This window comes from Dermacentor variabilis, chromosome 6 (assembly GCF_050947875.1).
Source record: "Dermacentor variabilis isolate Ectoservices chromosome 6, ASM5094787v1, whole genome shotgun sequence".
NCBI classification, from domain to species: domain Eukaryota; kingdom Metazoa; phylum Arthropoda; class Arachnida; order Ixodida; family Ixodidae; genus Dermacentor; species Dermacentor variabilis.
The window spans coordinates 193,401,558-193,428,250 of record NC_134573.1 but is presented as its reverse complement, the minus strand read 5'-3'; the positions used below and the strand labels follow the sequence as shown (position 1 = coordinate 193,428,250).

At 46.9% G+C, this 26,693-nt stretch overlaps 1 protein-coding gene across 6 annotated transcripts in view; it reads right to left on the bottom strand.

Annotated features, from left to right (window-relative positions):
* obe (activating signal cointegrator 1 complex subunit obelus) overlaps window positions 1–26,693 on the bottom strand; it is a 465,382-nt gene that overhangs the window by 402,781 nt on the left and 35,908 nt on the right. For all 6 annotated transcript variants that reach the window (XM_075697239.1, XM_075697242.1, XM_075697241.1 and 3 more), the window contains exons 7-8: window positions 24,115–24,262; window positions 8,861–8,986 (exon numbers count right to left, since the gene is read on the bottom strand). In XM_075697239.1, coding sequence (XP_075553354.1) covers window positions 8,861–8,986; window positions 24,115–24,262 — 274 coding nt within the window. The remainder of the gene's footprint in view (window positions 1–8,860; window positions 8,987–24,114; window positions 24,263–26,693) is intronic.

The following is a 26,693-nucleotide window of genomic DNA, read 5'->3' as shown; positions in this document are numbered from 1 at the left end:
TTCTTGTCTGCAATTGTAACCGGGGACGAATCATGGTGCCACTATTATGAGCCTGAAACACGATGGCAAGGCTTACAGTGGAAACATTCGAATTCACCACCCACAAAGAAAGCAAAGGCTGTCATTTCCGCCGGAAAGCTGCTGGCTTTTTTTTTCGATCGTCAGGATTCATTACTGATAGAATTTGCTAAACCTGGAGAGACTACAATCGAACTCGACTATATCGAACTCGTTTACATCGAATTATTCTATATATCGAACAATTTCTGGACACGGTATAGTTAAGGCACGTCCAACCTAGCGGCAAACATGCCGTAATGGCGAACCAGTCTCCGGTGTCGTAGAACGTCTGCCGCGCGAGAGGTGTCCAAAATAGACAGCAGTTCAACTGGAGCACCGCCCGCTGCATGAACGACAGGCCAATCGACGACCGCGAAGATGTGTGCCTCCGACGTCGCAAACATATTTTGCTTCTGCTCCAAGCAAAATAATTTCCGCCAGATAAAGTGACGCACAAATTCTACATTTTATGAAACACAATATCCACTGTCAAACGTTAATGACGAACGAGAGCTCAGATACTTGTCGAGCTCGGCTGCAGTGTGCGGCTACCGGCGGCAGACGACCGGCTCAGCTGTGCTCGCATCGCAGCCGGCGGCGGTGCCGCTAATATTAGCGCATTTTCTTCTTTATGTATTATTCTTGCGAAGAGCGACTACATCGGTAAGAAAATATTGCGGCTTGTAAGCATCGGTGATTAATTCCGAAGCACCGTCAGCTTTAGCTTTGAAGTGAAGAGGAGAAGGCCTAGCGACGATACCAGCGCCTCCAACCGATAAGCTGCGGTGAGGCTGCCGTCGGTGTCAGAGTCGGTCGCTGATTGGCCACTTCGCTGTACGGCTGCCGCACAAATGGGTCTCGAAGCAATCCTCTATATGGCAAAGAAATCTTGCCGTTCACTAGCAAAACCACCGTCGAACGGCAGTCCGCAAACGGCAAACGGCGTGCGGCGAGTTGCAGTGCCGGTAACGTGGATGGGCCTTTACAATGAGTATATATAGCAAAAATTACGCTTACATCGAACGAAAATAGCAGCAACTGCCGATATATCGAACGTCAAGCGGCGGAAAAGTGCGCCAAGAAGTTGGCTTTCCCTCGCAGTGGCGGGGAAGCCCGGCGGCGCGGCTCCGTCAAACCGCTTTCCCTACCGTGACCGCGCTGCCTCAGACGAGATGTCGACACCCCCCTGCAAAAAATCATTCTGGCCCGCCCGCAGCGCTTGCTCAGACAGCCAATCAGAAACTCTTGTGCCCTCATCGTGCAAGATGGCGAAAGTGTGACTTGTCTTGCTGCTTTTCTGGTTCATTGTGTGTGCGCCTCGTGGGCCTTCTCCCGCTGTGTTGCCATGATGGAGCGGCAGAATTCGCCTTTTGTTGTGAAGTTCGAAATCATAAATCAGGTGGAACGCGGATTCTGAGGAGCACTCTCAGCGCGATGTTGAAGAATAAGGGGGAGATTAGGGCTAAAGTGGGCAAACTCACGACCCAGTGCACGTGGCACCCGACGTGTACGCACGGCCGTTTACGAGTGGTTCATCTGAAATTGCTTCAGCCATGCCGGCTTCCGCGTGCTTGGTGATGACTAAATTTTGATGAAGGCGACGAAGCTGTTACCGGTGTTGGCGAAGTTTGGAGCGAGCTGCCAGAATTTCTGCAAGCTGTTCACGAATCAACGGTGGATGAGATTGTGAGTGCAAATGATGGTGCCGCGACCACGGGAGTGCTCGAAAACGAAGACTACATTGCCGACATCGTACCGAGCACAAGTGAAAGTGGACACAATGAGGGACGCAACGACGGTCCTTTGCCCACATTTTCCAAAGTGATAGGTGCACTCGCACTAGTCTGGTGCTTCTACGCAAATGCAGAAGATTGCGCCCTCAGCTGCACAGACTCCTTAGACAATGTGGAGAAGTGTGTGCATCGCAAGTAGCCAAATTGCCCAAGCAGAAGAAAATGCAGGACTATTTCATGCGAAACTAAGCTAGTTTCATCAATAAAGTGATTTCATATATGGTATGTGCTTTTATGACATCCAATTATTTAGCAGGCTTATATTGAATTATGCTCTATATCGAACTGATAGGCGTTTTTTTTTCAAGTTCGATATAGCCAGGTTCGATTGTATCAATCATTTCCGATATTGTGAAATGCCAGATCAGCTGCGTGTCGTAATCAAGAACAAATGAGATGGAAAATTGACGAATGGGGTCATCTTGCTTCTTGACAATGCCCGTCCCAACGTCACCGATGTCGTTACACAAAACTGGCAAAGTTCATGTGGGAAACGCTGCAACATCCGCCATACAGCCCAGACCTGTTACCTTGCGACTTCCTCCTTTTGCGGCAATTGAAAAAACAGCTCAAGGGAACCAGATTCGTGTTGGACAACGACGTGAAAGATTCAGTTACAGACTTTTTGAAGTAGCAACCCAAGAAATTTTATAAGACAGGAATCACGCAACTCGTTAGTCAGTCGGACAAATTTCTAAATGCTCGTGGAGACTACCTTTAAATAAAGTACCCAGTTTGTCATATATTCGGATTGGCCCACTTTCATCTGACTCACCCTCGTATATTTTGCAGAACTCCTGCTTTCTATATGTGCTCTCTGTTGCAACTATAATTTCAGTGTAATTACAATACACGACAGGTGACAGCTGCTCCTGCACAATACATTGGAACAAATGACAGCGTCATTGAGCTTTTTCTCTGGCTGTTGCATATGTACAAAAACGTAAACAAGGTTAGTGACTGACAAAGTTTCATTAACATATTTATCTTCAACTTGTTCATTTCACGGCCTTTACATTTTTCAAATAGGCAGCATGCACTGCTTTGCTGGTTTCGAACTGATATAGTTCTAAAGTTTATGTGATGTCTTTACTTATTAAATAGACAAAGAACATGGAAGCAATGATATCAGTTATTTCGGGCACAATTTTTGGGACATACTAGTATATTCTTTTATGAAAAAATACATATTTTACTTGTCTTGACAGTGTGTAGCATTCAATAATTCATTTGCAGCATCTTTATCAATGGCAATGCAGTTATTGTTCATGTATTCGATCCATCATAAATTTCTATAAGGAGGAGGGCAAGCTGCAACGTAGCCCCCCCCCCCCCCCCCTTTGGAAACAAAATATCTGGCTACGCCACTGCTTGCCGCATATTGATGACACCGTGGACTGCTTGCATGGAGCCAAGTACTTTTTCTCGATAGACCTCCGATTAAGCTATTGGCAAATCTCAGTAGATGACATGGGCTGTGAGAAAACTGCCTTCGTAACACCCGATGGCCTCTACTAATTCAAGGTTATGCCGTTCGGCCTTTGCAATGCCCCCGGCAACCTTCGAAAGAATGATGGACTCCTTACTTTATGGCTATAAATGGTCCACATGTCTGTTATTTAGACAATGCCATAGTCTTTTCACCAACTTTCATGAGTCAACTAACGCATCTATTGGCTATTCTTCCTGTGTTCCGAAGTGCCGGCCTGCAATTGAACTCACCCGAGTGCCATTTTGGATGCCGTCAAATTACCATTCTTGGCCATCTCAATCAAGAGCCGCTGGCGCTCAACCTGACCTTGACAAGATATGCACTGTCCAGAACTTTCCTGTTCAGTCTTCCACCGCAGACCTAAGAAGATTTGTTGGACGATGCTTGTATTTCCCTCATTTTATCTCAAGCTCACCGAAACCGCTCACCCACTCACTGACTTACTTAAGAAGGTTGTTTTCACATGGGGCCTTGCTCAAAACAAAGCCTACTCCTCCCTCGTATGCTTGCTCACGGCTACCCACTGCTGGCTCATTATCATCCATCTGCCACCACAGAACTTCACATGGATGCCAGCGGCCATGGAAATGGGGCTGTACCCATTCAATGGCAGCATAACTCGGAGCGTGTAATTGCATACGCCATTCGCCTCCTGTCACCCGGCGAGCGGAATTTTTCAATTACCAAACAGTAGTGCCCGGTGTTACCGTAGTTTGGGCAACTGCCAAATTCCACCCTTACTTGCACAGCTGCACATTTTCTGTGGTTACCAATCACTATGCCTTGTGCTGGCTCTCCTCACTCAAAGACCCCACTGGACGATTGGGTAGATGGGCACTACGGCTCCAAGAATACTCATTTGCTGTTTTATACAAGTCAGGCCATTTGCACAAGGATGCTGACTGCCTCTCTCATCATCCTGTCGACCGCCCTGAATATGATGCGCATGACACTGACTCTTGCGTCCTGGCCATTTCCGATCTGCACCACATCCGCATTGAACAATGGCATGATGACTGCTTACGTGTTCTGATCGATTATCTCAATTCTGTACATTGAGCCCATGCTGCGCATGCTCCTGCTCTGCGACAACGTTCTCTACCGTCGCAGCTTACGCCCTGAAGTAGCAGAATTTTTACTCGTAACATGCCATCTGCAGACATCAGTTCTTGAGCAGTTACACGACGCTCTTACTGCAGGCCACCTCAGCATTTCACGTACTTATGACCGCGTATAGTGCCGCTTCTACTGGCAAGGCCTGTACCGCTCTGTGCACTGCTACGTTGCAGCCTGTGCGCTGTGTCAATGCCTCAAAAAACCTGCTGTGCAGTTCGCTGTACGCCTTCACACCATCGATGTGCCCTCAAAACCATTCTTTCGTGTCAGTCTTGATCTTCTCAGCTCTTTTCTGAAGTCCAAATCTGGCAATAAGTGGGTCATTGCCGCAACTAATTATGCGACCCAGTACGTGATGATGCGAGCTTCACTGGCACGCAAGCTGTGCAACTCAGGTGGCCTATTTCCTTTTACATGACGTCACCCTCTATCACGGCACAGCCCGCCAGCTCCTCACTGATCATGGCCGCACTTTCTTGTCGAGAGAACTTGAAGACCTACTTGGCTCCTATTCTGGCGAGCACAAGCTTTCCACCACCTACCACCCACAGACAAACGGACTGACGGAACGGCTCAATCGTACACTGTCAGAAATGCTGTCTATATACATTTATGACAACCACAGTGATTGGGAAAGCATGTTACCCTTCATGATCTTTGCCTATAATACATCCCGTCATGAGACCGCTGGATTTTCGCCCTTTTACCTTCTGTTTGGATGCCACCCTTCTTTGCCCTTTGACACACTGCTTCCTTCCTCAACGAACACTCCCACTGAATATGCTCAGAACTTCTTCGCCTTGGCTTACACGGCACGACAGATTGGCAGCTCGCATGGAACGCCAGATTGCTGGCTCCCTGTTCACCGAGTCTCAGGCCGCATAGAAGATCCAGTATGACAGCTGACATCGGGACATTCTATTTCCTCCTGGTTCCATTGTCCTCCTATGGACACCATGTCGCCGCGTCGGCTTGTCTGAGAAGCTGCTGCCGCGTTGCATAGGGCCATACACAATATTGCGTCAGCTTGGCAATGTGAACCACGAGATCGCTCCGCTAAACTCGCGTGTCCCCACGGATGTTGTGCACGTGTCTCGGCTGAAGCCTTTGTCGCAAGTTCACCTCCCTTATAGTCAGCATCAAGACGTCGCCTTTACAGATGGGGGTTATGTTACGGTGCAACTAAGAGTGGTGTCAGTAAGAAGAAGACAATTTGACGTGTAGAGGTGGAATCGGTCTCGACAGCCATTTTGGTTATGCATCGTTGTCTCTCTTGTAAATATAGCAAATACATCTTTATTAGGACTTCTTCAATGTAACAATATAGCAACACAATGTATTGCCAACATTGAAACGAGGTATGTACGAGGCGTGTACTGCAGTGGGACTCCTCTTTCGCGCTTCCCTAAGAACACTCCGCGCCAGCTGGTGCCGCAACCACGAAGCCTGCACGTGGCCTGCGAAATGCATGGCGCCTGAGAAACGCATCATGTAGCAACCGGGCTACTCTATTGCACTTCTTTCTGTAAATACTGCACCATCTAGCAGCACTGCCATGAAATCCACATTTGGCCTCCAAGACAAGAAGCGTGGTCGGTGCCTGTGAACGCTGAAGACTGTTCCCTCGCTTGACCCATACTCAGTAATCCAAGTTGGCAAGAGGTTCATTGAAGAGCAGCACATACCTAGTGCATTCATGGCATAGCTCACTAAAGCATTGGCATGAAAGACATTCATTGAAAAGCAGCACATACCCAGGTAGGAAGGAAAACAGTTTGATACAAATATACAAAAAATATATAGATATATGGATAGCCCCCGGGAAAAGCGTGCAGTGCCCAAAGAATGCTAATGCATTAAAGGGGCAAAACACTGTGGGGACTGAGGAATGCGCCAGCACCACTGCGCGGGCATTCGCCTATTCTGCCATTCCTACGGCTCACCCCTTCCCAATTGCGACCAGTTGTCGGCGGTGGCGCTGACATCATGACGTAGCCGGCTGTCAGCGGCTCTCAGCGGGAGCATTTCCCTTACCTCTGGGACATCGCTGGGTATGTGTTGTGGGTTCTCCTCCCCCGTACTCTTGGGACAAAGGAACGACAACACAGTAACGCAAACAATCACAAGGGCATTTATTGCACCTTTCGTAGATCAATGCCTGCTAGCCGAGTTGCTATCCACAAAACATGCCGATGGGCGCGCGACAAATCTATAAGTCTGACTCACCACGACCGGATAGCGAGCGAATATGTTCGCCCAATGCTGGATCTCAACACCTGGTCGTTCGCGCGTACAGTCACGCGAACGGTGGCGCGTTCCAAGGCGGCCACGCGAGACGGTCTCGCAAAAGCATGGGTCGGTGCACGCGCGGCACGGCACGTCCGAACTGCTTGCTGTCCCGAACCCCAAGAGGGGTTCCCCCCGGTAGCAGCGCAACACTTGCCCCATCTCTTGCGCTGCGCTTCAACCACATCGACCACCGCGGGCGTCACGCAGGCCACGCAGTGAAGCGAGATTGCAGGAGATGGGGGAAAACAAGATATCTGGGGATCCGCGAGAGTTGCGCATACCCACAGTGTGTACATGCTTCCTCTCGTCCGCCGACACCTTTGTGTCTAGGACTTGCGCTCGCGCACAGTGCCTTTGCCCATGTGGGAAGCACGTACGTTGTGTTGATCCTTTCAGGATGCAAAGCCGAAATACGGGTGCCTAGAGCTCCCGCAACGTCGTACCACGCCAAGCCACACTTATCGGAGGCCCAAACCGAAGCAGACTGCCTCAGCTCTCACGAGTTGGTGCATTGGTTATCGTGAGAGCAGGTAGCATAGCTGCCGGGACTTTTCCTAGCAGCGTGTCCCAGCTTGAATATGTGCTCTCACAGCGACGCGCTATAGGCTGTCTGTGACATTACGTGAACATTGCATTGTGTCAAAAGAAAACTACTGCTTACCACACCCGCTGCGGACGAAACCGTGGTTGCTAATGGGGCAACATAGACGACAACCATACAGTTCTGAAGGTACGCGGCCAATGTGTGTGCCGAGTCAAAATGAAATTATAGTTTGTCACAACTGCTGCGGACAAAACCATGGTCACTATGGACGAAATCAAAGGCACAGGGGGACAGTGCGGTGTCATGGGCGGTGGCAAATGGAATGATAAAGGCTATAAAAGCAGAAACAGGCACTAAGCATTCCGGCGTTCCTGCCATTCCCATACCATTTCTGCTGATGATGATGGCAATCCGAACTCTGCCACTTTGTTTCAGCTGAATACTAGCATCACTTTCACTTTTGCTTCCTTGCGTCATACATTTACGGCGTTCCACGCTCCGTGCTTGTAAAGCTCCGAGAGTTGCCCGAATTAACCATTGTGATGTCAAATACATACAAATTAACAAGATTTTGATGCAATTAATGCATTTGCTTGACGAGGCAGAATTATCAGATTTTTCGAATTCATTACGGTCGAATGAACAAGTTTTACTGTATATGATTTTGAGCTCCTTTCTCACCATCCAGACTGACAAAATAATTTTTCAGGCACTTTGGGAGTATTTTCAGATAAATTGTTTGCATGTACTGCAGATTAGGCAGCACGGACACTGAAATTGACTTCTTTCGCTGATCTGATCCCTCAAAGGGCCCCTAAAACAGTTTCATAATTATTCATGGGAAAACCTCACTATTAAAATATGTCACCCTGCGAATCTCCTACTGCGAAAATTTTATGAATGTTTCAAAAATAAGCGGAGTTAGACGTAGTATTGTGCTGGTAAACAGAGGAGAAACCAAGGGAACAAAGCCTCGCACAAAAGTTGTGTGTCTTGGCGGCGAGAGGGCTTGTCACGGCACCCAGTGGCGGCCACAGTAGACTACGCTATGCAGCACACCGCTGTTATCTTGGAGGCCACACGCAGCAGATGCAGCTATGTGGAACCGTCATGTGTAGACCAGCAGTGCAAAGATAATTTTTTTGTCTTTTTGAGATTGCAGACATATATACGTTTCATTAATTTAACTCAAAAATTGCAATAACAGTACTAATACGAATGTTCTCACAAACACTAAATTAACCAATAGCTGTTGTTGGGCTTCGCTGCTTGTGATGACGCTGCATGACGACAACAGCAAGTAATTCTACCCTGGTTTTGACTCACGGTTTTAAATTCCCTGCTGCATGCAATGAAATAATATTTATTCGACTCACATGTTCACAGGAGTGCCTTTTACAGACTGGCAATGTTTTCTTACTATGTTCAAAAAGTGTTTTAGGGCCCCTTTAAGGAAGTCTGCGGTTCTGATATGTGGCATATAATATCATCATGCTAAAAAAATTTGAACCACAAGGAAAACTTGGGCTTAAAAGCTCCATGTCAGGCCTCCCGTCACAAGCATACCTCATCCAAGTTCGCTATTTCAACCAAGTTGTTGCCAACGTTTGGAGGCGGGGGCTTGCTAAGTGGTATGGATACTTCTTCATATTTTCCAGTAGACGTAATCTTACAGTCAGTGGGCAGGGTCATCTGTTGCAAGGAAGAAGTCAAAAAGGCATTCTGTCAGGTCCTCTGAAGTGTCTGAAACCACTGCTGGGCAGGGCAGAATGGCACAATGTGTCATGCAAATAAAAAAGATGTAAACTACTACTACTAACAATGTGTAACCTCATTAACCTGGCACTGAATTATTTAAAAATACATGACAATCCTGCATTTGAAATGGTCCTTTAACATACAGAGATGCATGACGTACTGAATTATTTCAATACCAATTATGTACACATCAATTCACTCAATGTAATTGCACACAGCACATCATATGCCGTGTTTCAATGATGACGGGAGGTGTGCTAACATGTGTTGATAATGTGATCAACAATGTTTTGACACTGCAAGAATGAAAACTGCCAATGCAGTGCAATCTAAAACAAAAATCCTGACACACAAATACCGTCAATAATAAATCAGTCATGACCTCAAGCAGTAGCAAATCACATTTTAAGAGATACTGCAGCTGCCCTTGAAGTTCTAGAACCGTTAAGTCACAGCAGATTTCCGTTAATTCAAATCCAGTTAAATAAATATTATGGGGTTTTACATGCCAAAACCACAATCTTATTATAAGGCACGCCATAATGAGGGATTCCAGAATAATTTGGACCACCTGGGGTTCTTTAACGGGCACCTAAATCTAAGTACACGGGTGTTTTCGCATTTCCCCCCCATCGAAATGCGGCCGCCATTCCAGTTAATTCCTACCTTTAATTAATTTCAACACACTAAAGGCAAATACCGCATTTTTTCACGTATAAGTCGCACCTCAAGTTATAATAGCACCCCCCACCCCCCAAAATTTTAAATCCGCGCGTATGACTTGAAGAAATAACTGAATACAACAATGCTCAAATCTTATCAAAAGCAGTCGCTATTCGTGAATGCATGACTCATCCATGTCATATCCTTGGCCAGCAACTCCATCCCCGACCCGCCCTCTTCGGCAATGCTAATAAAGCTGGATTCACGCAACAGACATGATCACAGACAAATCAGTCGGGTGGCATGTGACGTGAATCGAATCCCTTCACAGCTAGCATTCACATGACAGAGAATGACAGCGCAGACGGAGCAGCCCCCCCCTCTCCCTCTCCCCTGACTAGCTGGAAAAGAAAAAGGTATCCGACGTGCGAGGACATTCCTCTTTCAAAGGTAAAAAGGTATAAAAGCGTCACCGGGGAAGACACTCTCTCTGACGCTCCCAACCTGAAACCTGATCGATGACCTCAGGGATACCTCCTGCAACTCGTGAGTGAACTCATTGCCTGACTATCACACGCAACGAGGCAAGCCAATTTATTACCTATTACAGAGTGGACTTTCCTTATGCAAGTGCCACTTATTGCTCGCAGCAATAAACATTGTTAGAGTTGATATAGCTGGTCGCCTTATTTGCCCAAACCCAACGTAGCTGTGATTACATGCACTATGGGTTGGGGAGTACCACGGATAGACAGTGTGTGCCTAGATCACGAGCTTGACTTTGGCCCTAGCCATGCTCAGTGCATGCGCCCACATTTGGTGCTAGCAACGTGGATCAAATTCGGCTTCCCAGACTTCCCAAATTTGTTCATGTTGTCAAATATAGCGGCACAAAATCGAGAGACCTATTGCCAACGTGACAGCAACTTCCGGACAAGCCAGCAGCTTTGATTTGGGATGTTTCACATGGAACTGTGGGGATTACAGAAATGCCACATTGGTAGGGGTTAGGCCCGAGATGGGGCAAACCACATTGGTCACCTCGTCGCTGCCGTCAAGTGCCGTCTGTCGTCAAGCGAGACAATGTTGCAGAACGTTGTGCAAATCATGCAGAGCTTAGCTGCCATTCTGCAGAACACAATGCAGGCCCCATCACACAGTGAGTGGCTGCAAGTTAAGATTGACATTCCTACCTACAGTGGGTATCACGATATCACTATAGGGCAAACAAGTACCTCAATCGTCGGCTACAATACCAGTAAGCGGCTGGGCTTTCAGATGCCGAACATCTTGCACGTATTGTCCCTGTTTCACTAAAAAAGCAAACGGCTTGATGGCTCTGGCTGGCCAGACACTGAGCCTGCATAGTAGGGGAGCTTCGTACAAACTTCAGCGGTGAATTTCATCTGATCAACTTTGAGTGGCATTTCAGGAGAGTTGGGGAAGCGTAGCCAGCATCTGGACGAGTCCTTGCTGGTGTAGGTTTGAGTGATGGACGAACTATATCATCTCACGAACCCTCTAGCTGACGCAGAGAAAGTCAAGCACGTCACACTTCAAGTGCACCCAACTTTCGTGGCCTACTTCAGGGGATGTAGGCTCAGAGACCTAGGTGAACCCAATGCTAAGACAAAGTGCATCAAGGTAGACATCCTTGTGGCGCAAGCGTACCAACCGCCTCCACATTCGGTGCTCACTCGAGCCTTACTGTGCATAGAACAGTGATTTGGTTGCTTCACATTCGTCTAGAGTCGACGTGTCGGCAATGTTCGCTGACAAGCAGGTCAAACGTGATTGGGAATTTATCAAACCGGGCCTTGAACCCGTACACCTACGCTCTGAGAACAGTACAAGCTAACGCTGCACGCAGTGTGCCATGGCAGGAATGCGAGGCCGATGCGAGACCAGATGAGCAGCACACACTAACCAAAGAGTCAGGAAGCTACAGCCTGCTAATTGCAGCAACGGGCACCCAGGCCATTGAGGCTTCGGTGGCCGTTACTACTGGTGCGGTGGACTGGAGTACATCATACGTGACTGCGGCCACTCGCCAAGCCAAGGGCGAACGCGTAGTTTGGGAAACGAATGAGGCTGCCCGGGATCCAATTTAGACCCTGTGCAACGATCTCAAACACGAGTACTATCAGGTTACTTGCACCTATGGCTTGTCCCGCCATTCATCGCCATTCATTGAGCTAACCATATCCCAAAAGAAGTTTGCTGCATTACTGGGTACTGGGGCAAGTGCTCCTATTTGGTGACAAGGTGTTGCATCATCTCTGCGAGAACAATATCCGTTTGAAAGATGACACCACTTTCTGCCTTGCTTTCGGCACAGCACAATCGAGCAGTGCAGCTAGGCTAGTGATCCGTTAAGAGAGATGCAGCAGGCGACAGTGCCTCGTCTATAGTCTATCGGTGCCTGCTATTTTCTGTCGAGACTTTCTTGCCAAGTCAAGTATTGCAACATACATTGGCAATGGAGGTTACCGAGAGAATGGAACAGGTGCTTTGAAGCTTTTCGCAAAATCACCTGCGGCAGCGGAGACACGGCAGTCTCCACATGCAGTGCAAGTGAGCCACACAGAGCCACAGCCCAGTGAGCAAACAGTAACCGCTGAAGGCGAAGAGAGAAACAGAGCGACAGTAACGGAACAGCGTGTCGCAGCTCTGGGACAGGCACCACACCTGCCTTTGTCAGAGGCCAACAGCATGCCAGAAATAAAGAGCCCAACTGTCATCAATGTTGTATGAATTATGACGCAATTTTCACTGACTGCCTAAGGCCGCACTATGCTAGTCAAGCACAGAATAGGCAACAGCGGCGGCGGCAGCAGCAGCAGCCTATTTTAAGTCCACTGCAAAGGACAAAGGCCTCTTCCTGCAATCTCCAATTACCTCCGTCCTGCACCTACAATTCCAACTTGTGTCTGCGAATTTCTTAATTTCATCACCCCACCTAGGCTTGTGACATTCTCGACTGCATTTCCCTTCTCTTGGCACCCATTGTATAACCCTAATGGTCAACCGGTTATCTAACCTATGCATTACATGACCTGCCCAGCCCCGTTTCTTTCTCTTAGTGTCAATTAGAATACAGCTGAAACCACTTATAACAATATTCAAATGCCACGAAAATTCCATTGTTATAACCGATAATTGTTATAACCGGGTTGCACGAAAAAATCAAAATAGGGGGATGGCAGAGCTGATGTGAGAAAACTATGCAGGCAGGGAGGCCAGTGCCCCTCCCCACTACCTCCCACCACCCAGCTGCCCAATGGTGTACACTTGTTTAACTGCTTCCTGGGCACTCTGATCATGTGTAACAAGCCCTGGCTGTCGGCGTTAAAGAATGGCACTGCTATAACAACTGCAAAGAGGTGTCACAGGTGGCAAGCGACATGCGAGCACCGCCGAGGCATCGCTTTGGTGGCCCCAAAAGGGGCCTTTTAAAAATTGCGAGAAGGCTACCACGGCAGCCTGTCAGCTTGAGAAATCCAGAAGAAACGCTGAGGAAAGATCATCACAAGCATCTTGCATCTCATTCCAGTGCCTCGCTCCATAGGTAGCGAGGCACTGGAAGTGGTAAGGGAATACATCTACTTAGGGCAGGTAGTGATGGCAGATCCGGATCATGAGACGGAAATAATCAGAAGAATAAGAATGGGCTGGGGTGCATTTGGCAGGCATTCTCACATCATGAACAGCAGGTTGCCATTATCCCTCAAGAGAAAAGTGTATAATAGCTGTGTCTTACCAGTATGCACCTACAGGGCAGAAACCTGGAGGCTTACGAAAAGGGTTCTACTTAAATTTAGGACGACGCAATGAGCTATGGAAAGAAGAATGATGGGTGTAACGTTAAGAGATAAGAAAAGAGCAGATTGGGTGAAAGAACAAACGCTTGTTAATGACATCTTAGTTGAAATCAAGAAAAAGAAACGGGCATGGGCAGGACATGTAATGAGGAGGGAAGATAACCGATGGTCATTAAGGGTTACAGACTGGATTCCAAGGGAAGGGAAGCGTAGCAGGGGGTGGCAGAAAGTTAGGTGGGCGGATGAGATTAGGAAGTTTGCGGGGACGACATGGCCACAATTAGTACATGACCGGGCTTGTTGGAGAAGTACGGGAGAGGCCTTTGCCCTCCAGTGGGCATAACCAGGCTGATGATGATGATGAAGCATCTCGCCATGTACCTCTCACTGGCTTGCACAAGAAAACCGCACATCCGTCAGCCATGCATGCTTTACGCGAAGCTTGCCGACATCCTTCTCCAAGGCATCCAAGTGCTCCGCGTAGTGCAGCGGAAGGTTTCTTGCGAAAACGAAGCCCCAGAGGGACTGAATCATCTGCCGGGCCTCCTGTGAGGGCAACATTGAAGCATCCTGCCCTACCGCATCATCGCTGCTGTCGTCATCGTTGCTACCTGATGCAAGCACGTTTGCAACAATCCTCTCATCGGTTCGAAGCACTCAGTTTCTAAATCTATAGCCGTGCACATTTTTTTCACTGGCAATGTCATGCATTGCCGATGATCAGCGGGCGGATTAGCCATCTTCCATTTCGACAGCGAGTCAAGCGAAGCTGACAAACTGCATTGGCAGGAACGACTTCGACGCAACGAACAAAGATGAATGCAAGCGATCAAGCTGTTCGCAGAACTGCGCTAAATGAGGAGCCAGCGAGCAACATGCGAGCAATCTTTCTGTGGCGCAGTTGGCACAGTCCATTCGTGTTTCGGAGGGCAGGGCGTAGTAGAGCTGTGGGAGTAGCCCATTCGCGTTCGGAGGGGTGGAAGGGCAACGGGAGAGAGCCGCATGGAGGCGGCTGGAAAACAAGTGCGCGGCGGCTGTTGGAACAGTAGCCCATTGTGCAGCAGCTCGAATTTCTTGTTTTTTTGCCTTTTTTTCTTTTCAAGGGTTTCGCATTTCACTACATTTCGGCTCGGACACCCAGCAGGCAGATTTCATCGTTATAACCGATAATGCGGCACAGGGGCATTGTAGTAAGCGGGTTCTTTCACCATGGAAAACACAAACGTCAATGATGCAACAGCTTCTCACTGTTATAACCAATAAACTGTTAAAACCAATATCGTTATAAGTGGGTTCAACTGTATCAGCTATCCCCGTTTGCTCTCTGGTCCTCACCGCTCTCTTGCCGTCTCTTAACAATAGGCCTACTATTCTTCGTTCCACAGCTCTTTGCGCGGTCCTTAACTTGTTTGCGAGCTTCCTTGTCAGACTACAAATTTCTGCCCCATATGCTAGCCCCAGTAAAATGCACTGATTGTACACCTTCCTTTTTAATGACAATGGTAAGCTTCCAGTCAGGATCTGACAATGTCTGCCGTATGTGCACCAACCCATTTTTACTCTTCTGTAAATTTCCTTCTCATAATCAGGGTCGCCTGCGAGTAATTGAACTAGGTAAACATATTCCTTCGCAAACACTAGAGGCTGATTGGCAATCCTGTACTCTTGTTCTCTTGTCAGGTTATTGATCATTATCTTTGTTTTCAGCATATTAATCTTCAACCCCACTTACACTCTCCCTGTTAAAGCCCTCAATTATTTGTTGCAGCTTGTCCCTAGTGTTGCTGAACACGACAATATCATCTGCAAACCAAAGGTTGCCGAGATATTCGCCGTTGATCCTTACATGTAAACCGTCCCAATTTAATACGCAGCTTGAATACTTCTTCCAAGCATGCAGTGAACAGCATTGGAGAGACTGTGTCTCCTTGTCTGACCCCTTTCTTTCTGGTATCTTTCTACTTTTCTTGTAGAGGATTAAGGTAGCTGTGGAATCTTTAGATATTTTCCAAGATGTTTACGTAAGCCTCCTCCACTACTTGATTACTTAATGCCTCTATGATTACTGGCATCTCTACTGAATCAAATGCCTTTTCGTAATCTGTGAAAACCATATAGAGAGGCTGATTGTACTCTGCAAATTTCTCGATTACCTGATTGATTACATGGATGCAATTCACAGTACAGCACTCTTCCTGAAGCCAGCCTGTTCCCTTGGCTGACTGAAGTCAAGTGTTACCCTTACTCTATTGGAAGTTATCTTGGGGAATACTTTATACAATACTGAAAATAAGCTAATGGGCCTATAATTTCTCAATTTTTTAACGTCTCTCTTTTTGTGGATTAGTATAACGTTGGCCTTCCTCCAGTTCTTAGGATCAAATCGCACCAAATCGCACCATAACCTGTGCACCTACATTCATGCAAAGACTGACAGACCATTTTTTGGAATAAAAAAATGTACGGGATATGCTATCTATGTGTGTACCAGATGGAATTATGTACTTAATTTTCACGTGTGTTGTAACTTATGCTCTGTTATTCTAACTTATGCTCTGTTATTCTTAAAATGATGTATAATAAATATATGTATTCCCACCCCTTATGTAATGCCCCTATGGGGCTTTGAAGGTAGTAAAATGAAATGAAATGAAATAATATGCTGCCGGTATGTTTGGGGAAAATGTCTTTATCAGATTCAGCTTCCCGACACTCCAGGAGGACGTGGAGGACGGTCAGCCTCTCCGCAGGTAGGAAGTTCATTTCCATTAAGTAGAAAATTGAATAGAGTAGAGTACAGTGAGTAGAATAGTGTCCTATTCTGAGATGACAGAATAGGAAATCTGTTCGGCATGATTTCATTGCAGAGAGCCAGAAACCTATTTGTGACTTTATTATGTGCAGCTTATTGTTTGTTTCCATGTACCACAAGCGTCGCCAGTGGTTTCACAGTTTTCTTCATAAAAAAGCCCTCAGATCTGTTGCAGGGACAGCAGCAGTAGGATTAATAGCTTGTGAAACAATTGATGTGGCCATCTCGTCCGCCAGAAATTGCCCTCAATGGCCCTATGGCCAAGGCACCCAGCACATGATGACATGCTGGTTAGATATACAGTAAAACCTCGTTAAACCGTACCCGCTTAAACAGTAGTTTCGTTTTAAAAGTAGTAAAGTCAAATCCCCGACTCAGTGGCCATTGAACATAATGTGTTTTGTACCCGCATAAACCATACCAGCTTATTGCGCACGCATCGGTTAAAACTTAGCGTTTCCACTTTTTGTCGCGCAAACACGGCGGCGCGTAGCCTCCATGGAGCTCTTGCATTGCCCAGGGGGCGCTGCCAAAAAAGTGCTAAAAAGCGCCCTCTGTCCTAAAATGGGTCGTACCAAGCTCGGTCGTCTGCTTCGGAAAGCACGTTCACAATATGGACCCGCCACTTTCGGTTGTGTTGTATCATGGCCTGCAGTGAATATCGGGCGCCGAAGATTTTTTCAAGGGTGGCACGCTGCGTAAAGGCAAGAAATTATGCAATGCCAAATACATGTACTCCGTTCAAGAATTAAGCGGCAAAGTTTTAGCGCGGTGTCAATCGCAAGTGAAGCGAGTTGCGTACGAAGTGAAACTTCAGGTAAGGTTTGCACGCTGCTAGATTAAGGCGTACAAACGCGATGAAATGCTTGCTATAAATGAATCCACAGCAGCGATAAGGAGACATCATGTGTACGGAACTGCTCGAGCACACGACAGTACGCGCCGCGACGGCAGCGGTCTGTCGACATGCCGCGAAAAGGCGGGCCTCCTGCAATCTTTGTTGACTGCATGCCGCTAAACAAGTAGTTATGCCTGCGTTGTAGTAGCGGCCATCTGTCCCTTTTAGTAACTGGTAATAGCCAATGCAATGCATATGAGCTTGCACGTACGTGCGAATTGCGCTGCAGCGCGAGCTGGTGCGCTGCTCGCTTCATGTAGCTTTTACTGACAGCGCTCGAACATCGATCTGCTGTAATCAATACTACCTTGCTGCGCTGCCTCAACATGCTGGCTTGAGGTCAAGTATGAGCACATTTAACTATCTAACCGGTGCTACTCTTAGTGGGGTAGTGAATTGTCACCGAATCGGCCAGCCATTTGTGGTCATTTGCACACACCTGGTCACTTCACCACTTCGCATCGGTCGAATTGTTAATTGTCGCTGTGGCCAAGTCTCAAGTCGTGAATTGCCAGCCATGCCTGCTGCTATGTCGGTCTGCTGTCGAGACTGTAGGTGCAAAAGACCGAAATTTTGAATGCAGATAATCAAGCAAGCTTCAAGACAGGCGAATCAGTCAGCATGGCGCGAAGTTTCGCTTACTCAGCGCGACGAACTGCAGCTAAGCAGCGCGCCTGACGCTCCACTTCGTGAGGCCTTGAAGAAAAATGGTAGAATCTGATGTTGGGATTCAGGCCTTCTTGTTCACGGCAGCCCAAGACGCAGAAGTAATGACGGTGACGCCTTTTCGAGGCTGGGCTAGGTATCTCCGGATCGGCGTCACCGATTCCTTCTGCTCCCAGCAGTACGTCCCACGGCACACGGAGAGTCCGCTTTCGTTAAACTATAGGCTGCGGCGAGGTCGCAGCGTGGTCGGCATGGTCTGTGAGAAGTGACGAGCCTTTTCGTACACGCAACAGGGCAGAAAAAAGTGTGAATCAACGCAAAACTAGGCCTAGAAACGCGCTTCGCCACAGCCAGGGCTCGATACGACCCAAGCTGGTACGACCCAGATGTCGTTTCCCACGCTGCCACCAGGCGCCGCTACTATACCTCAAACTCCAGCGCAAGACGCCCATCGCGCGGCCCGGCAGAACAAGCCTCAGAGATCGGAACAACGGCCTCCAAGCGCCCTGCGCGTTTGCACATGAAGCCACATCAACATCAACATCATTTCGGCACCATGCCAGAGAGATGCCAGAGAGCGTTGTGGCGTCGTGCAAGCGAGGACTCGCGTCATGCCGAAGCTCGGATAAAAAAAAAAAAGACGTCGAGTGCTCAGCATAGAAGAAAAATTAGACATCGTCTGTGCTATCAAACATGACACGGAGAAGTCGGCGCTGGCACGCGACAGGGATCTGCTGTTGACTACGGTGTGTGACACTTGGAATGCGAAGAAGTTGCCCGGCAGCGGTGCTGCGACTGCGAAGAGATGTTGGCTACGAGGTTCAACTTTTTGCCATCGTTGCCTCTGTTGTTGCCGAAGAGTCGACTAGCGACAGTGATGAGGACGGCACGGAAAGCGACAGCATGGGCGATTTAGGCCTGGCAGTGGCAGAAGCTGCGCGTTATGTCAGCCTCATTTATGCAATCGTCGCGACAAGAACAGCACCCAGCAATGAAAAAGGTGCCCCAGGACTTCTGCAGCACTACTGTGCGCGTGCACGGAGAATACGTAACACCAATGAGTAATCTGCTATGCCAGTGTTTGCCAAGAAGAGAGGGCTGGCTGAAAAGCTGGCACGCAGCTTCAGCAAGTCTTAGGCCGCTGTCGTCGTGCTAGGCCGCCACGGCATCAAACAAAAATAACACTTTTGTTGTGCGAAGTGAATAAATACTGCACGTTTTTTGCCCCTTCATCGCACTCTCTCTGAGTTCCGCTTTCAACAGGTAAGCAGGCGATCTCATGCTAATTCGGTTAAACCGTACGACCATTTAGTACGTACTTTTTTCGAGCTCCGGCCAACTACAGTTTAACGAGGTTTCACTGTATACGCTTTACACAGACTGCCGCCTTGTTCAGGTGCTCCGCAGCTGCTGGAGACTGAGGCTCATGGGTTAATTGTAGGAGTCATGAGGGAGGTAGTGGCCAAATACTGCATCAGGGAGGCCAATGCCTGTTCTGGTAAGGGAGTGTCTTTGATGAAGTTTAGTGAGCCTTCCTGATTGGATCAGTTTAGCCCCACTGGTTCTCGGCGTTTTTGCCAGTGCCAGGCGCCGCTCCAAGCTTGGAGATGTAGAGTACTGGAGGAGGTGAATTCGAGAGTACTACCTTCAGCTTGAAAAAAAAGAAGAAAGAAAGAACCAGAGAGAAAAACAGAAAGAAAACTCAAGGCTTCACCATGGAAATGTAACCCTCAGCCAATAAGCTTAGATATGCGGAGGGCACTGGACAGCGCCTTAGACGAACTCATCGACACAGGCATTGTGGAAAGTTCGAACAACGCATGAGGCTTCCCAATAGTTCTAGTCCCGAGGAAAGATGGTACTTATCGCCTTTGTGTACACTACCACAGGCTAAATGGGGTTACAAAGAAGGACCCTCCATTTCCTCTTTAGTGTCTAGCCTAGGTGGGGCAAAGCACTTTATGACACACTATGCTAGTCGCAGATACTTTCAGGTCGAAATATGGATGGGCGCAATAAAGAGAAAGCAGCGTTCACTTGTCACCAGGGTGCTCTTTCAATTCAAGAGATTGTCTTTTGGCTTGGTCGGAGCTCCTGCTACTTATCAGAGATTGACGGACTAAGTTCTAGAAGATGCGAAGTGACAACATATCTACTATGTACTACTACTATTGTATGAACTATGTACTACTACTACCATGTCCACTATGTCGTACAGATATGCGAGAGCATATGTGTACGACATAGTGTCTTATTCGAAAACATTTTAGAAGTACTTGCATCGCAAGAGAGACGTCCTTGATAGGCTGAGGTCTGCGGGTATCACGTTGAGCCCAAACAAAGCTCATATAGCTGCGACCAGAATAATCTTATTGGGATACATGCTGGAAAACGGCTGAATTCTGTTGAGTGACAATAAGATCGAGGCTACGCTGCAGTACCCATCACCGAAAGATATCGGCAAACTGAGAAGCTTTTTGGGATTGGTGAATTTTTATCGCCAATTCATTTCAGACTGCATGGCAGTGCAACCGTCTTTGACAAAGCTCTTGAGGAAAGAGGAGCGTTGGACTTGGGGCCAAAAGCAGGAAGGGGCCCTGCGCAGCCTCACAAAGGGGTGCCCGCTGACACGGCCGAATTGCATGCACCAGTGTTTCGTGCATACAGCATCCCAGCGCATGCACTTTGATGGCATTTTTTCCATTCAAGCTTTGCATGTAGTAGGATGCTTGCAAATAAAGCAAATAACTTTTGCCTTGGCTGACATTTTTAGTTTTCTGATGGATTTACCAGCCATACAAACTCCAAGTACATGTTTGAAATGACCAGAAACTTTGTTAAGTAGAAACAGTGTTATCAAATTACTTCATTATATGGAGAGAAAAAAATACATGTTTTCGAGGGAACTAAGATCGGGAAATGAAAATTGCTTGTTGCATTGCAAATTCCGTTAAATCGAGTTTCGTTATGTCAAAGCTTCACTGTACTATTAAAGGAAGCCGGGGTGTGCTCACACATTTAGAGTCAATGAACAATTTTTCAAACAGGCCCAATAATTCTGATGCCTTCGCAGCACTGCCACAAACACCATAGAGGTTATGCATAAGGACGTCTAAAATTTGGGATGCTGAAACCTTTTGCCTTCCGATTTTCCAGGACTTTTTACCATGACTGCAGTTTCGAAACTGCATTAATCAAACCTGCCACCACCACCACCATTTTGATTATCCCGCAGCGTTAAACCAGCACTCTCGCCCCGTCACACTCTGATCCACTGGCAGCCATAGCCGCCACGATGACGCTAAGCCTAGCTGCTTCGGCGTTCGCTGCCAGGCATGCTGCTGCTCGGTGCTGTGTTTTACTTGAACAAATTCGCCACTGCCAGATATGGTGCCAACTCCACCTACGTCATCCTTGCGGATGGCTTCGAAGCGTGGGAAGTACAGCAAGGGTCAAGCATTGAATAATACTCATTTCTACAATGCCTAGATGACCTTGCGCTGTAAAGACTGCCATTGTGACCCTGAATTTGAAAACTGCGTCATAATTTCCAAACACCGAGAACAGCTTACACGTGATATCATAGAGGCTGACAAGATACAGTGGCTGAGCGACCTTTGCATCAGCATGCCGTCTATGGGCCTCACAAAAAACAAAATCAAGTACAGTAAAACCTCGTTAAACCGTACCCGCTTAAACAGTAGTTTCGGTTTAAAAGTAGTAAAGTCAATTCCCCGACTCAGCGGCCATTGAACATAATGTATTTTGTATCCGCATAAACCGTACCAGCTTATTGCGTACGCATCGGTTAAAACGTAGTGTTTCCACTTTTCGTCGCGCAAACACGGCAGTGCGTCGTCTCCATTGGGCGGCCCGGCAGAACAACAAGCCTCAGAAATCGGTACAACGGCCTCCAAGCGCCCAGTGCGTTTGCACGTGAAGCCGCATCAACATCAACATCATTTCGACGCCGCATGGACGCCGTGCCAGAGAGCGTTGTAGCGTCGTGCAAGCGAGGACTCGTGTCATGCCGAAGCTAGGATAAAAAAGACGCCGGGTGCTCAGCATAGAAGAAAAGTTAGACATCGTCCGTGCTACCGAACGTGACACGAAGAAGTCGGCGCTGGCCCGCGACATGGATCTGCTGTTGACTACAGTGTGTGGCATTTGGAATGCGAAGTTGCTCGGCAGCGCTGCTGCGACCGCGAAGAGATGTCGGCTACGAGGTTCGACTTTTCACCATCGTTGCCGCTGTTGTTGCCTAAGTGTCAACTAGCGACAGTGATGAGGACGACACGGAAAGCGACAGCACGGGCTATTCAGGCCCAACAGTGGCAGAAGCTGCGCGTTACGTCAGCCTCATGAATGCGATCGTCGCAAGGAAAACAGGGGCGCGATAACGTAACTATTCCAAACAAAAAGTTTTCCGAACTCCGGCACCCGGCAATGAAAAAGGCGCCCCGGGACTTATGCAGCACTACTGCGCGCGTGCACGGAGAATCATAACGCCAACGAGGAATCTGCCGTGCGAGTGTTTGCCGAGAGGAGGGGGGCCGGCTCAGAAGCTGGCACGCAGCTTCAGTAAGTTTGAGGCCGCTGTCGTCGTGCTAGGCCGCCGCGACATCAAACGAAAATAACACTTACGTCTCGCGAAGTGAATAAATACTGCATGTTTTTTCTCCTTTCATTGCACTCTCTCTGAGTTCGGTTTTCGACAGGTAAGTGGGCGATCTCATGCTATTTCGCTTAAACAGTACTACCGTTTAGTACGTACTTTTTCCGAGCTCCGGCCGACTACGGTTTAACGAGGTTTCACTGTATCTGGCTGTGATGAAATAAGGGTTTCACATGCGACTCAATGCAAAAGTTGTTTTTCAATTACTTTGCTCATGTATATAGTTCTGGCAATTTCGCAAATAAAGATCAGTTGAAGTCAGCGCCTGTGTTGTGTTCTTCCTTCAGTCCTCGTCTTTTGCGCTGTACAAACATGTCGATATTGAATCACCAACTCGCCCAAGCTTCCACATTATTAATTCAGTCATGCCTGCTGATTTCAGCCCTTGGGGGCAGTAAAGCGCATGCCTTCATTTTTTCAGACTCATCGATTTTTCGGACATTCTCGCGGCCCCTAGGGAGTCCAAAAAAGCAGAAGTTGACTGCATTATGCGTGTTCCTTTCATTCGGCACACTGGATAATATCATTTTTTTTTCACCCATCAAGATCAAGTTAACAGAAGTCGACTGTATAGTATTCCCGGCAATGCATGCATCAGAAAGAAGAGTGAAAGCACATAATATAAATACTGCTTCCGCAATGCGAGGTTAAAGGGACACTAAAGAGGAAAATTATTTCTTCTGCATCAGTAAATTCCCTCTCTAGGACACCAAAAACACCTCTCTTACTACAATAAGACACTTGGTAAGCCAGAAAAAGCACAAGAACGAAAGATGGGTGGCGACGCCTCCTTGAAGCTCCCGCACCTGGTCGCTGTGACGTCATAGATTTTGATGGCATCTTCTAGGGCCTACTTAATTATATAGCGGTACAGACAGACTACATTGTGTTCTAAGAGAACCAATTAATTAATTTAAATATGGGGTTTTACGTGCCAAAACCACTTTCTGATTATGAGGCACGCTGTAGTGGAGGACTCCGGAAATTTCGACCACCTGAGGTTCTTTAACGTGCACCTAAATCTAAGTACACAGGTGTTTTCGCATTTCGCCCTTATCGAAATAACCAAATATTAATGGCAAGTTTCAGGAATCTTTACTCAGCCAACGCAGCCCAAATGCGAAAACATACTTTGGAATCCCTGACGTCACACTGATGTACCAGCGTTGGGGTTTCAGCGCGAAATTCAAATACTGATACTTCGACCTTTATTTTCTCATCTAGTAATCAAACTATTATTTTGATATGACTGCCTGCAGTGCTCTCAAACAATGCTTTATTAGTCTAAACTGATTTGTTGTTTCGCTTTAGTGTCCTTTTAATCAAGAAAGCAAACAAGCATTGCTTGTTTTTCACCAAATAAATTTGGTATGGCAAACACTTTTCAGTCTTTTTTTTATAGTTCTATAATCTGACGATTTGTTGTTTGTCCCGCAAGGTATGAATTAATGAGCTTTTACTGCAAAACACTAAGATACAATCACTAGTTGAAGGTCTTCACCATCAATGGTAAAAAGAAAATCCAACCTTGGCTCCTGCTATGAAGGCAGCTGACTTTTTGGCCTCAGCAAAGGAGTCGTAAACATTGGGATATCTCTCTATATGTGCTTGTGGTCTCCTAGCAAGCAATGGTGTAGCCTTGGCAGTCATAAGTTCGGCATTCAGTTCAGCATGCCTGCAAAATAGTCAGTGAAAGAAAACGCTCACAGTTCAGACCAGGCCCTAATCACACTACCAGTGCGTTAAAAATAAAAAAAGACGTAATTAAAACCAATCTTATTTACCCTGTGCTCTGAAAGGGGAAAAGGTGTCTAACATTCCCATGCAACGTCCTTGTGTACAATCTCATAGAATTTGCCTTTCTTTATGCAATCAATTTTCTTACATGTCACAGTGGTTATCATCAGCTATGTGCACATAATTACTGTCTCAAAGCCTTCCTTGGTTGATGCACAACTTACAGCACTGGTGCCACAGCCACTGTTAATGCAGTGTAAGCACACACCAAGCAGCATCATTAACTAATGTAAAATTGTTGGTCAAGGCTTTCAGCAAATCTTAATGCTGTTAAAGCCAAACAAATAATTTTGTTGAATCAAAACTTTCTGGCTTCATAAGTAACACAAGAATATGGCCAGAAACATCTGTGGTACTAGTCTGGACATTGCTGACTTTTGACATATTATCACATTTTTAACGACGGCATTTTGAACCAATCAGAAAGGCCCAGAAGGCTGCAACGGCCTCTCTGATTGGCTAAAAATGCCGCCACTACCAAACTTCACAATAAACAGTGGACTTTGATAATGTCCAGAAAAGAACTTCTGGTGAAACGGGATTCGCACGAAATGAATGGTCTAAACGTGATCATGTTCGATGTTCAGGCTACTGCGTATGCTAAGAAGTACCACCACAAAATGGCATCACCAAGGTGGATACCATGAACATGACCAGGGACTCCATACCTGCATATCAGGTTGTACATTTATTTGAACATGACTTAGCGTGTTCATGTATTGCACAATAACACCTGGCTCCAGTTGCTCCGGTGCTTCCATGGCAGACATAATATACTAGTGCTACCACTCAACAGGAGGATGCCTCATGATGCCCTCACTACCTCCTCCAACTCCCTGTCTCCACATTTATTTTTATTTTTTCCATCACCGGGGGGTGCCAACAGGCGGGACTCTCTTTGTCACATGTGGCTTTGTACAATTGCCTAGAGCATTCCAGTGCTTGAATTCACTATATTTTTGTCTTATTGATAGAAATGATGCAACAATGGCTACCTTGCTATTATGTGTGCTTTTTCATGACGCTCCACACACATGAATGAAAGACAAGGTCACTTTGGTCCAGATGGTGCCATACTGCTGTGAGCAATGTCTTCAAACTCTGCTGTGCCATCATAGCAGCTGAATTGTTGGATTACATGTGTGGAAGAAAACTGGTACATGGTGGGAACTACCAAAATGGCCCCAGCCCGTATGACTGTGCTACAACGAACAATATCAGCACGGACTTGGCTGCGTGTGCAATCTTGCAACAACTGTGCTGGGACAGGTGTGCTGTTATTGTTGCTGCGAAGATGTTAGACATGGCTAATATTCCTTTGCATTTAGAATACTGCCACATGTAAATGACAAGGGTGAATGATTGTGGAAGCAATTCTTGGTACAGATGCTAGTGGTGCATAACTGTTGTTCTACAGAGAAACATTTTTTTTTTTTTTTGTACTAGTAGAGTATTACATACCAAAGCAACACCTATAGTCATTATACAACTTTAGAAGACAGGAGAGGCCCCACCCAGATGACCGAAGTGCAACAGCCAATTGCCTCCACGACTAAAGAAATAGTCCCACTCAAAAAATTGTGCTTCTAAAACACCATTTTCGGTATAGATAAGACTATTGTATCTTGATGACTGGTTTGGTAGAGCTCTCGTGATTGGAATGCTACAGCACATGCCGGATCACAAGAGAGAACCCTGTGCCTATTACAATGCTATGCATCATTTGCTTTTTAGCTTGTTTGCAAAGGACAAAAGTAGAAACAGCAGCTTCACATGGTTTTTGCACTGGCTTACATGTACACATAACATTTACTACTCCTTCTCAGAACTTAAAATGAATTGGTTGCTATTCAGCTGATAGAACTTTCTTTTGTGCAAGTTAGTTAACCACATTGTGGAAACGACACTAGAAGCAAGGATAGAAAACACAGCAGAAAGGCAGAAGGCAAGGTAGATGAGAGAGAAAGGCTTTAATGAAATCAAAGAGGCCAGCCCTGCTTTTCACAGGACTTCGTGCTTTGAATGAGACGAGTTAATGAAATTGTGAAAAAAGACACAGCTGAAAGAAAACTTTCACTCCCACCTAAAGCACAAAGTGCATAGGCCACGATAGGATCTTATCGCACTTGAACTGTGTACGGAACATGATGCAGCTCCACTGTGGCAGTCGCTCTTGTCGCGCTGCGTGCAGTTTGAGAGGTGTGTTTGCAAGCAGCTGCTTGTAACTCAATCGGCGTACTTGGACGTTTCTATTTATTGTCTCGGCATTCCTTTGCAGCAGAAGCGAAATTTAATATACAAACACACTT